Consider the following 12,662-nt stretch of genomic DNA (forward strand, 5'->3'; position numbering starts at 1 on the left):
CAGCACCTGAGGCAGGTTGTTGGCAGCGGATGTTTTCAGTCATTCTGCCTGGCTGTCGGAAGAGTTGTGTCATTTGTCACCCAAGTGCAACCTGCAAATTTGCCAGGATGGTAAAAGGATGCACTGGAAACATTGTGTGTTTGTGTGCAAGCTGACGGCTGGCCCTGGCTGGGCTTTGTCAGACGGGGTCGCGTTTGTGTGGCCTGGAAACAGCGAGCACAGGACAAACGAAAAACCAGAACGTGGAGATACTGCAGCATTCATTAAAGGCCAAGATGTAAAAGGTCCTTTATCCAGGAATCATAATACAGTGCTGATTGTTACCCTTTCAACATACTGAATGGTAATGGCTTCTGTTAAATATTTTCCAAGTGCAGCTGTTGAAATGAAATGAAATGAAATGAAATGAAATGAAATGAAATGAAATGAAATGAAATGAAGGAATAATCATCATCATGCTTTTGGGAGCTGAATTCTACCTTCACACCTGTTAATTTGTGAGGTGATTGGCAGGAGACATTTGGGGAGGAGGAAAATCTCTCTCACCTTTTTCATCTAGTTTTGTTGCAGTCTACAAAGGCTCCCTGAAAGGCACTGAGGTTTTTTGCTTCCTTTCTCCTCTTTTCCTTGTAGAAATTCACACTTGAGGACTGTTGCAAAGTGGGATTGTGTTGTAGAATACTTTTCATCCCTCCTTGCAAAGCCCTTGCTCAGGGAAAGCTGTAGCATCGGGGTGGCTCTGGGTAACGGTGCTCTCAGCACAGCCAGACCTGATGACAAGGTTTGCAAAGCACAGCAGTAAAAACCTTGCTGGTGATCAGTGTCTTCTGTCAACTCTGGAAGTCTCAGTGTCACCAGTCTTAGCTGAGCATTATCATACAGCCCTTGGAACAAGGGGAGCACAACTGGAATACAGAGAAATACTGGTGTCATTAACACGTTGTTTAACTGAGCCTGGAAGGTCTGGTCCACATCAGGCGTTTTGGGTGGTAGAAGTGTTTTATTAAAAGGGGAAAATTGTACAGGGTTTAATGTTGGGGGGGGGGGGGTTGGTGTTTGAAATAGCACAGGTTACTATTTAGCTGCGATTTGTTACTAGTTTCTTTAGTTTTGCTCCTACAGTGCTTTGCCACCCTCTACTGTAGCAGCTTTCTTTGGAGCTGTGCAGTACAAAAAGCTCGGACTGAAGTGTCTTAGGCCCTTTGGGGGCTGAGGGGAGGGAAGGCTGTTTAAACAACCTTTCAATATGACCTGAAAAGGGGGCTGGAAATGCAAGCCAGGATTTGTATTTTCTTTCTTCTCTTTTTTTTTTTTCTTTTTTTTCTTTTTTTCTTTTTTTTTTTTTTCTTTTCTTTTTTTTTTTTTTTTAGCTCTGCTACAATATACACAGAAAGCCCTGGGGGGAATTTCTAAAGCATTTCACTCTGTTTCTTCGCTTAAAAACTGGCTTTTTTTTTCTTTTGAGCACAAGGGCAGCATTGATTTTATATATTTATGTATTAAAATTGTTTAATAACATGACCTATATCCTGCCCCTCTCAACGTGCTAGTGCCTAGTCATCTAAGTTCATTAGCAAATTAAGAACACAAATTAAACTATATTCCATGTCCCAAGATACACATTTTCTGTGTTTTGTAGAATCTTTGGTTTCACCTAGGTGCTTTCAAAGAGCTGCATACAACCAGGCATAGAATCCATTTTTGCATTACACCACTGTGCTCTTGGCAATGTGCTTAACATGTGACACAGACTTAACCGTGACTAAGATATACTGTTTATTTATTTTGAGGCTCTTTTTGCATTTTCATATTTATTTTTATATATTAAAAAAGGAATTTTGGTTGGTATAATAGCAGTAGATACTGTTATCAAAGCCAAACGTATGTAAAGAGTCTGCTCCATGAGCAATTAAGGTGCTTGTGGTTCATGATGGTATCTTCATGCTTCTATTTCTTCATGCAGAATCTTTAAAATTCACTGTGGTGCAGAGATCTAAGAAAAATACACAAAACAAACAAACAAAAAAACCCACACCAAAAACCCGCTGCTGCTTGAAGAAATCTTTTGGGAGTGAGATGGTAGAGGGCAGGCCAAGACAAGGAGCTCTTTAGCCAACAGCCCCCCATTGTCAGGGGTTTGTTGGCTTTCCCTGGCACTGGGTGAGAACAAGTGAGACCTTGGGCTCGGTGAGCATTTCAGCCGCCTCTCGGGAGGAGTGCCATGGACCATGGCAGCGGGACCAGGGCTGGCTGTGCTGGGATTGTTGTGATCCCGTACTCCTCTTGGAGCCTCACCCCTGCAGTCGTTTACGAAAAGTGAAGGCAATTAAAATAGGCACAGTTTAGCAAAAAGTTATTAACTCAGTGAAGGAAGATGGGTATAATGTAATGGGATTGCTTAAAGAATCAAAGCTAGCACAGCTACTTTGGGGTGACCCATTGTTACAGCCAACACCTCCACCCCCTTTCCCCCCCATCCTGAACTGCCAATCACCCATTCCCCCTCCTCCCACGTCATAAGGACCGGACCCGTTGGAGCAAGTCCAGAGGAGGACCATGGCAGTGATAAGAAGACTGGAGCACCTCACCCTATGACAACGGGCTCAGAAAGCTGGGGCTCTTCAGGCCTGGAGGAGCTTGTGTGGAGGCCTCATGGCTACCTTCCACTCTCTGGAGGGGAGCTAAAAGGAAGCAGGAAGAGGGACTCTGTCAGGAACTGTAGTAGTGATAGGGCAAGGTGTAATGGAAAAGAGGACGAAATTAGGTTAGATATTAGGAACAAAGTCTTTTCTGGGAGGGTGGTGAGCCACTGGAACAGGTTGCTCAGATCAGCTCTGGCTAGCCTAGCCCTGGAGGTGTTCAAAGCCTGTTTGGATGGGGCTCTGAGCGACCTGGTATAGTGGAAGGTGCCCCGGCCAGTGGCACGGAATCGGAATTAGACTGGAAATAGTATAACGTCCACTCCGATTCCTTAACTATGGTTGTGCGGTCCCGCCAGGCTCCGGACGGCGCTATTCCCGCTCCGCCCTGCCGAGCCCGGGTCCTGCCCCCGGGAGCGGCGCGCGGGCGCCTCCGCCCGTCCCCTCGCGGCCCGCGAGCCGAGGCCCCGCCCCGTGCGCGCGCCCGCCGCGCGCCCGGCCCCGTCTCCTCCCCCAGAATGCCCCGCGCCAGGCAGCCTTTGAAAAAGCGGCGCGGCTCGTTCAAGATGGCGGAGCTGGATCAGCTGCCTGACGAGAGTGAGTAGGGACCGGTGCCCCCGCTCCCGCCGGCCCCTCGTGCCGGCGGGACACCCGCGCCGCGCCCCGCCGCCCGCCCGCCTCCCTTCCTCGCTCCCTCCCTCCCGCCGCGGGCGCTGTGCGGGGCCGGAGCCCGAGCCTCCTCCCTGGCAACCGGGCCGGCCCGGCCCCCCCCACCCCCCCGCCGCTGCCGCCGCCGCCCCTCCCGGGCGAGGCCCCGGCCCCAGCGGCGGGCCGGGGAGCGCCGTCCCGAGGGTGACACCCCCGCTGCCCTCGAGGGTGCCGGGGCCGGGCCCCCCGCCCCTCCCGAGCGGCACCTGCCGGGCGGGCGGGGCGGGAGCGGGAGCCGGGCGGGGCGCAGTGACAGCCCGCCCTGCCCGCGGGGGTCGGGGCAGTGCGGGGGAAGGAGCGTCCTGTCCCGGCGGAGGGGTGAGCTGCCCGGCGCTCCGGACCTGGCTGTCGCCCATGGGGACAAGGAGGGCTCGTGTTTTCGTAGCCCGTACCGTGCACGGTGCGAGCAGCTCCGCAGGGCTGGGGGTCAGGGCGTGCACTGTGTCTAGGGGGCACTGATGACTACGCAGGGAAGAGCTCAGGGACCCTGTGTTGTGTGTCAGCAGCAGAAACCTAGCTGTACAGGAAGACAGCATGTAAACATGTGTTTTCATGCGAACAGTTCTGTATATCTGTACCTTGAGTGCTGTGTCCAGTTCTGGGCCCCTCACTGCTAGAAGGACATTGAGGTGCTGGGGAGTCCAGAGAAGGGGAATGGAGCAGGGGAAGGGGCTGGAGCATGAGTCTTTTGAAGAGCAGCTGAGGGGGCTGCGGGTGTTTACCCTAGAGAAGAGGAGGCTCAAGATTGACCTTATCACCTCTACTACTCCTGAAAGGAGAGTGTAGCCAGGTGGGGATTGGCCTCTTCTCCCCGGCAACAAACCAGAGGACATGAGCTCAAGGTTCAGCAGGGGAAGTTTAGATTGAATGTTAGGAAGAGTTTCTTCACTGAAAGGATGATTGGCCATTGGAATTGCCCAGGGAGGTGGTGGAGTCACCATCCCTGGAGGTGTTTAAGGAAAGATTGGATGTGGCACTAATCCCTGGAGGTGTTTAAGGAAAGATTGGATGTGGCAATTAGTGCCGCGCTCTAGTTGACGTGATGGTGTTTGGTTAAAAGCTGGACTCGATGGTCTCAGAGGTCTTTTTTAACCTCATCGATTCTGTGATCTCCGTAGGGTTTGTGTGGATGTTGTTTTCAAAGAGCACAAGAATTCGACAAATACTTTGTGTAGCTGAAAAACAGGCATGTGTAGCTGTAGTTGTGGATTCCTGCACAAAGTACTTGAGTGTTACAGAAGAGGAGATTATTCAATGTCAAACGTGTCTAGATGCCATCTTGATATGTCCTCTTAAAACTCTGAACTCCTGCCAAGCTAAAAGTGGGGCATTCACTGGTTTCAATAGGTGTGCACAGAACGGGGCAGACATCTTTTGGTGTCACTGTTTTGTTCAGCACCATGCAAGTTCATCAAGATACCAACTCTCTCCATATCCAAAGATTCTCAGGAGAGGTGACTCAGAGTGGAAGTCTTGCTTCTGGCTGCTCAGTGTGGGCCTTTGTTACAGCTCCAACAGCTGTCAGGAGAAGAATTGGTTAATGTGCCCACATGGCCGGTGTCACTGTGTTAACTGAACAGATTTATGGAGGCTTGTCATAAATTATGGATAGAGCTGACACTCTCAACTTGGTGCAGCTCAGTCACGGACGCTGTGTCGCATTTAGAGACTGATTAATACAAGTCATGGACCAATTGACACGACTGTAATTAATAATTATCAGCGGTTTATTGCTTATTAAATGAACTTTCCCTGTTCAGTAGAACGGGCAATGTTTAAGTTACTGATCCTCCATTTGCCTTGCCCATTTTCCAGAGAAAGCACTGGTGTTTCAAGAAGTTAATGTGAAGTATGAAAAATAACTTTTTCTTCTCTGTCACTTTTATATTGCCTGCAGTGACATCAGGAAGGTTTGACAGGTCTGTCACTTCACCTGTAGCAGATGCTGTAGCAGAGTTTGTGACTTAGTTTCCCTTAGGATTGGGCCATGCTAGTGACCCTTTCCTGCAGTGTTGGTGTTACAGTCTCTGCTTGGCAGGTGAAGCAGACCCTGTGTGGGTGGTTGTGAAGGCAGTAAACTTCTGCTGTGCTGACCTTGACCTTAAGGTTTGTATTTACCTAAGTTTGGTGCAAGTCAGGGTGTTTTCCATCAGACAGGAGCTTCATGTTTTCTGTAGCATTGCTGAACTGCTAGAACTGTGAAAGTTTCAAGGAGTGGCTGCCTTGTGCTTCCATTCCTATTCTATCCAGTTTGGGTGATCTGGATGTTTTCAAATTACACTAATTACTGCCACACATAGTTCTTTCATTTCCAGTCCTATGGTAAAATGAAGATGTAAGCTTAGTCCTGACTAATTTAATACTGACTTTGTGCAGCTCTCAGCCTGCAGCTTAATATATGAAGGATAATAACAGTAAGCATTGCAAAATTTGTTTTGGAATATTCTTATGGTATAAAAATAAGTTCCAAAAAAAAGTTGGAATAGTTCATGACTAAGAGACTTTACAATTTATGCATCACCCCTGCGTATTTTCTCCAGTGTAGTTTATAGTAAAGTAGCAGACCATAACTGAGTTTTCACTTGAAAAGAATTATAGGTAAACACAGCATAGTTGGTGTCAAGAAAACTGACATTTTGCTGTATGGTAAGAACCACACAGTTTTACTTTCAGATTGGATGCCTGATGAAGTGGAATTTGTCCCAGAGTATTCTAATAGAACCTGCTTGCCCTCTGGCAGGTTCTGTAATGCAGCTGGGCAGTGACTGTTCCTTAACCCAGGAGTGAGATGAATGCCATGCACACAGTTGTCTCTCATGATACGTGCTTATTTTGTCTGCCCAACTTACTATTCTGTTGTTCTCTAAAGCTACTATTCTGTCCATGTAAACAGTAAGAGGGTTCGTGCTGACAGCCTGAAATGGTGTGTAAGTTTACAGGCATTTCTTGTAGCTTGAGGCCTTTCCTGTGCTGCCAGGGGGGAGCCATATAATAATTTGGGATGCAGGTGAAGAAAGAGCAAATCTGTGGCAAATCCTCTAGGTGAAAAAGTCCAGAATATTAAAGGTCCCAGTTGCAGAAATACTTCAAATACTAATAGTTTGATTTATATTTTGAAGACAAAAAATTTGTTTCTGCAGGCTGTTGGGTTGGTGCCCAATGAGTGACTAATTTTAGTCAATGCCTTTTTTTCCTTCTTCTTATCTCCTGGTAACTTTGCAGTGGAGGTAAATGGTGGGCAGCCTTGGTGCTGCAGACCAGATGGCTTATTCTCTGTGTCTCAGAAGAGGGAAACAGTGGATTGTACTGGAGCATACATAATGCTGCCCTGTCTCCTGCTACTGGTAATAGCAATCTGATTTGTGGGCTGTGTGGTTCTAAAGCTTGTGCAGTGAAGCTGAGGGGAGGCTCTGATGTGAAATGAACTTTCTGCTGAGGTGAGGCTGTGCTAAAACAGGCAGCACGTGCAGATGTGACTAAAGATTGTCCTGGTCCCACTGGAGGCAGAGCTCTGCCGAGAACAGCACAGGCAAAGCCGCTTGGTGCATCCTCTGGCACAAGCTGGTGTGAGGGAGGAGGATGCTGGGACCTGCTCTGTAAAAGGGAGATGCCATTTCTAACAGGAGGGTGGGTGATAACTCAGGGGTCAGGGACTGTGGTGTTCCTGTGCTGCGTGTGGGCAAACTCCAACAAGCGCAGGTGAGTCGGAGAAAGAAGGCAGGCTCTAGGGGTGATGGGTGTCAGGGTTCAACTTTCACAGTACAAATTCTGAAGTCAGTGTTTTGCCAGATGCCATGTATTGATAGACATGGTTGGTACTGTTCACAGGGCCTTGTGTTTTGGGGCAGGCAGAAGGGCAGCGGGATAAGGATCTTTCTGCATGGGTTTTTTTTCACATGTGGGAAGGCTGCAGTATAGGGGCAGCCCTTAAAGCAGAAATTGTTGTCTTTAGCCCAAAACCTTTTGCTGGGGTTCATGGGTCCTCTGCTCTGCTGCTTTCCTAGACAGGAGGTTGTGGCACACCTCTGGCACTTCAGTTTGCCAGCCCTAAGGGGCTGTAAGCCCAGCACTGCTGTGGCCTGGGTGTTTGAGACAAAATTCAGCAGAACTGTGTGAGATTGCAGTATTTGGGAGAAGGCTCAAGGTTAACTTGTGGCTGCTATACAGTACTCACAACTAATAATTTTTGGGATTATTTGTGCTGCCTACCTTTAAAATTGTATATTACCATGGTAGCAGCATATTGTCCATTATGAGAACACAATTTCAAAAAGAGGGCTTGGTTATTGTGGTTATTGTCTACAAACATCCTGTGGAAGGGTTCACATGGCTGGAAAACCTACTTCCATCCAGTAGTTAAATTAGGATTTGGAAATACACATTTGTCAATTTATTCGTGGGCTCATAACATGAGGAAAATACTGACTCATGCTTGAAGTGAAAAGTTAGTGTTCATTTATTTATTAATCTCTTCAATGAGCCCAAAGTTTGGGGGAAACTTTAAAAACTCCCCAAAGCAACTTTTCCTTCTGATGTGTGTTTTTTACTTTCAGAGTTCTCTCGAATAAGCTTTCCTTGCAGTAGCCAATTGTTTGAGATGCTTCCTCTGCTGAAACGACTTATGCCTATGAATGATCTCTTGGAGGATTAATGACTCAGTCTATAATAAAGGCTCCTGTTTTTTCCTTCTTTTCCATGAGTTTCTTCTGTCACACCATTTTTAGCACCAGCAATGCAGATTAATTAGATTTTTGAGGTAGTCATGCAACCAGTGTTAAAATAACTGCTCACCTGTGCAAATTTAGACAAAATAGTGTAACGATCTGGAGAGGAAAGGCTTTACATCATGTAATTGCTGATCTGGATCCTAGAATTTTCTGTATTGATTTAGATATGCCCCTTTGTGCCCACACATTAGTGAAATCAGTAGCTATAGAACATCCCTGTGGTTGCTTGTAACATTTAGCTTCAAAATTATCAGCTGTTATAAATTAATTATTAAACTGAAAACACTTCCACAAACATAATATGCTCGTGTGTGTTCCTGTTTAGATTTTCATATCAGCATTTGTGAAGCCACATTTAAACTGCTTTACTTCATCTTAGCACTGAGAATGTTCCTCAGGGCATTCACAGCTGCCCATATTGAATTGTGGTCAAATTCCTCTTTTGTTCAGGTACAGTGTTTTCAAATAAGGGGAGACAGTATGTGCTTGGTTTTAAACTTAAACCTGTCATTTATTTTTGAAAAGGGTAAAAGCTTTTGCACTTTTCTCTTACACCTCAAAGCCGATCTCCACATCAGAAATACTTTTCAGTGAGTTGATATGGCCTCTAGAGCAGATAGAGGAGGTTTTTTAAAGTTCTTTTTATTGCAGTGCTCTGTGTGTCCTCCCCTGAGCTTGGAGCAGGAGACTGGAGCTGGAGAAGGATTCCTGGGGCCTGTGTGCTCAGAGGGGCCAGCAGTACAGGACTGGAGGAGCTGTCCATGCGCAGGGACCCATGCTGGCTGCTGCTGCAACCTGTGGGTTTCTGGGCCAGCCACACATGTAAACATCAGGGCCCTTGTCCTGCCAGGCTTGGCACACATGGGGTGATTTTAACCTTGGTAGCTTTTTATCAATTTGATTTTATCTGGACTTCCTGAAAATCATTTCTTGCAAGTGTTACAAACCACATAAATACACTTATTCCTGACTCTTAGTTGCTGATGAGCTTCCTGTTGTGATACTATTTAATTCCTCATAATCTAGAACACGGTTATTTTTATTGCACATCTGTGGTGCACATATTTTATGGAATCACTGGGGGGTTTTTTTCAGAGCCAGGAAAGGCCATTATAATCATCTTAGGTTCTTCATTAAACATGCTGGTATACTTGTATTTGGAATTTCAGTCCATCAGTTTCAAGCTTCCTTTTTAGCTATAGTTCTCTCTTTTAAAATGTATTGAATTTGGTTTAAGATTTGAGTTACAGGAAACTCAACATGCCTTTTCTTGGCATAGTTACATAAAATCTGTTAAACTTTGCATTCATTGCTAACCTGAATTATCCAATGTAATCTCTCACAAAATAGGTCTAGTTATGCCTTTCCTAAAAAAAAAAAAAAAAAAAAAAAGGCTACAGAGCTATTTACCCATCTGAATTATCTTCCTTTGTAGATACTTTTGATCAATGCAAATCTTGACCTTCTTTGGGAAGAGCAAGACTGGAGCGTCTTAACTTTCTAACAATAAGGCATGTCTTATCTCCTAGATCTGTGCTGAATCTTTTCCTAATTTTACAGACTTAGTCAAGTGTGAGCACTGTGTTCAGGTAATTAATTTACTAACAACATATGCAGAGCATTGCTTGGTAGGATAGTGAGATAAAGCTAAGGTAGTTTACAGTTTGCACTGGAGCAGTGTGCCAGTGTAGCCTCCTGAAAGCAGGCCTTCCAATTCCTGAGCTGCTGCTGTGCTGAGCTGCCTGTGCTTCCTCCCTAAGTGAAGGGTTTTTTTACTCTCAGTATTAAGAAAGTCACCTTCGAGATCCTCTGAACCTGGAGGAGATGGAAGTAGATTTTGGTTGTAATAACCTGTATGATTCACAGGCCTTATTTCTTGCTTTCCACCCTTCTGTTTTTTAAGTGTTTCTGTGTCATTGTCATAATAGATATTTACATTCAAGTGTGTGTCTGTGTATTCTACTTTAATCTCTGTTTATAATTAAAATGCAGGTTAAAAAGACTGCCTGTGATTATATATTTGTTATTCAGAACAGGAGTATACAAGATTAGTGTAGTTATATGGCATTTAGTGTGGGACTAAGTGTGAGACTAATATATTATAAATGTAATCATTGTTGTAACTGAAGTTTTGTATAGTTTTAGTAAACTTAATCTATCCTGCATCACTTTGCAGTTTTTATAGTTCTTGAAATGCTTCTATCTGTATTAAATGTTGGTTGGTTTTTATTGTAACACAATATTGCTTAGATCATCATCCCAGTTTCTGGTTTTGTGGCCCTGGTAATATTGACAGTACTGCCCAACTAAATGGAAGAAGTGGGGAGATGTTCCATATTCCTTGGAGTTCAGTGTTGTTGCAGGTAGCCACTAAACTCAAAACAGAAGAACTTGACAAGCAAAGCCATGTTGTGTCATATTGTTTACCTTTGAGGTAAATGAAGCTTATGGACATCTCTGTTGTCGTTTTGGTATCCTACATGTATTCTAAAGTTTTAAGCTACGGAAGTGTTGATGTTAATTTGTTACAGTAAAATAGTTGAGTTTAACTTTTGAACTTCCATGAATCAGGAATATTTAATTTGGACACTTGTATTCCTAAATAAAGATGCCCTGGATACATTAATTACAGGTCACGTGAAAACAAGTGAGCGTTTATGGAAGATTAACTATCCCATGTGGAAAACTCCTTGGCAACTAATGCTGTTTTGGAGTGCTAATCTTGTAAGGCTAGGAAGTAGCACAGTAACCTTCTGCTGGCCCATCGTCACCCTCACAGGTGAAGCATCCCATGGTTAGCAAAGCATCTCAGGCGCTTCAGCTGTGAGATTGACACCAGCCCAGATAAAGCTGTGCTGCCTCTTGCTGAGTGTTTCTTTTCCATTGTTAACTGTGTTCATACTCACCCTGGACTGGACTGATTGAACTTGATCCATATCAACAAGATAGTGAGAAAAAGAGGAAAATACTTGTATGTTCAGATAAACTGCCTGAGATCTCTCAGAGTAGTCGTCTCTTCTGCAAAGGCAGCATCTCCTCTGTTTGACAATCCTGATGACCCTGCTCCTGTCTCCATCCCCAATGACATGTTCTTAAACTGTGTGTACTTAGCTCTACACGCATTTCCCACCATCCCTTATGTAAGTTTGGGACATGGTAGTTCTTCACTTTTCTTAATGTTACCTTTCAGAGCTGTTCCCGCTTGGTTGATCGCAGACTACCTGTGTATTTATGCAAGCACAGTGTGTGCTGTTGGATTTTTAGCATCAAACATAACAAAAACATTGTGATACCCTGAACATACAGCTTAGTTTCAAGAGCTGAATTCCCCGTGACTCAGATCATCACAAAACCATGTTCCTGTACCAGTCACTGAGAGGTCTCCAACCCAACAAAGGTGACACATCAGAAAAGAAATGTGCAAGAGGTGTGACAGTGTAGCCCAGGTGTGTCACCGTGGTTTGGACATGTAATCCCAGGTGTGGTTGCTGTTGTAGATGTGAACAGCTTGGGAGATACTGGATTGGAAGCTCTCTAAACCCCCAGTGAGTCAAAGCTGGTGCTGTTTCATATCTTAAACTGTTCTTTTAAGCTTTTGGGGAAAATAAATTGAAACTTTGTTTCCTTTTCCTTTCTTAATTTTATTGAAATTTTGTTTTTTAACGGATGGCATAATAAGATAGCAGCAAACAAAATACTGTGATGAAAACATAAGGGATTAGGGGTTTTTTTTACTGTTGCTGCACTTGTATTCTTTTCAATGGCCCAGCCCAATCTAAAACACTCACTTCCCTGGAAAGGCACAGTAATTCTTTTGGCTCTGTGATACTCCCTGGAATGTATTCTCTTGGAGGCAAGTATCTCTGGCACTGTGAGGTTAGTGAGGTAAGGAGCTAGATAAATGGCAGCTGCAAGGAATTTCTGGACCTTTGAAGTCACAAAGTTCTTGGAGCAGCAGTTTCAAAGAGAAGATGAAGGAGAGAGCAGAGAAAGTGCAAGGAAAAAGTGGTAAAAGTGATTGTCACACAGGAACATAACTGGAAAGATGAAGTTGATTTGCGAGAAAAGCATGAATCTGGGGTGTTTCATTGTCATGAAGAAATATCTTGCCCTATGCTAATGCAGTTGATTCAAACAGCTCATTCTTAGAGACGCATTTGAAAATTCCCGTGCATGAAGGCCCACTGTAGTCAGGCCCAGTTTTGTTTTTCCTGGCTCAGGAGCATTGTAATGATTCCACAGATGCAGTGGAAGGGGAGCAGTGAAATTGTTATGTGTTTATTACACTGTTCGAACAGTTGGGACAAAGTAACAATCCTATCTGCATTTGAGATCTGAATCTGTTGCCTTTCTGAATAAAGAGGTACCACCAGGGGGCAACTGGCTATCCATCTTCTTCCTTTTGAGCATAAACTACTCCTTTCCTGGAAATCTTGGGCACTGAAGACTTTTTAACTGGTAGGGGGAAAAAAAAAAAGAAAGAAGTGTTTATTACTTTTCTTGTCAGTTGTAAAATACATTTGCAACTGCGTCAAACAAGTAGACACATGGGAGAATGTAGTTTGAATATAAGGCCTGTTGAGAATTT

The 12,662-nt window shown here is 44.7% G+C and overlaps 1 protein-coding gene across 1 annotated transcript in view; it reads left to right on the top strand.

Moving 5' to 3' along the window:
* The first annotated feature begins 3,157 nt into the window (after positions 1 to 3,157).
* The window catches only part of LIN9 (lin-9 DREAM MuvB core complex component), a 38,276-nt gene continuing 28,771 nt past the window's right edge, over positions 3,158 to 12,662 (top strand). Inside the window, exon 1 of the mRNA XM_066178158.1 lies at positions 3,158 to 3,236. Coding sequence (XP_066034255.1) covers positions 3,158 to 3,236 — 79 coding nt within the window. The remainder of the gene's footprint in view (positions 3,237 to 12,662) is intronic.

Source organism: Chamaea fasciata, unplaced genomic scaffold, assembly GCF_029207755.1.
Source record: "Chamaea fasciata isolate MVZ Bird 193981 ecotype frontalis unplaced genomic scaffold, bChaFas1.0.hap1 SCAF_3, whole genome shotgun sequence".
Taxonomy (NCBI): domain Eukaryota; kingdom Metazoa; phylum Chordata; class Aves; order Passeriformes; family Sylviidae; genus Chamaea; species Chamaea fasciata.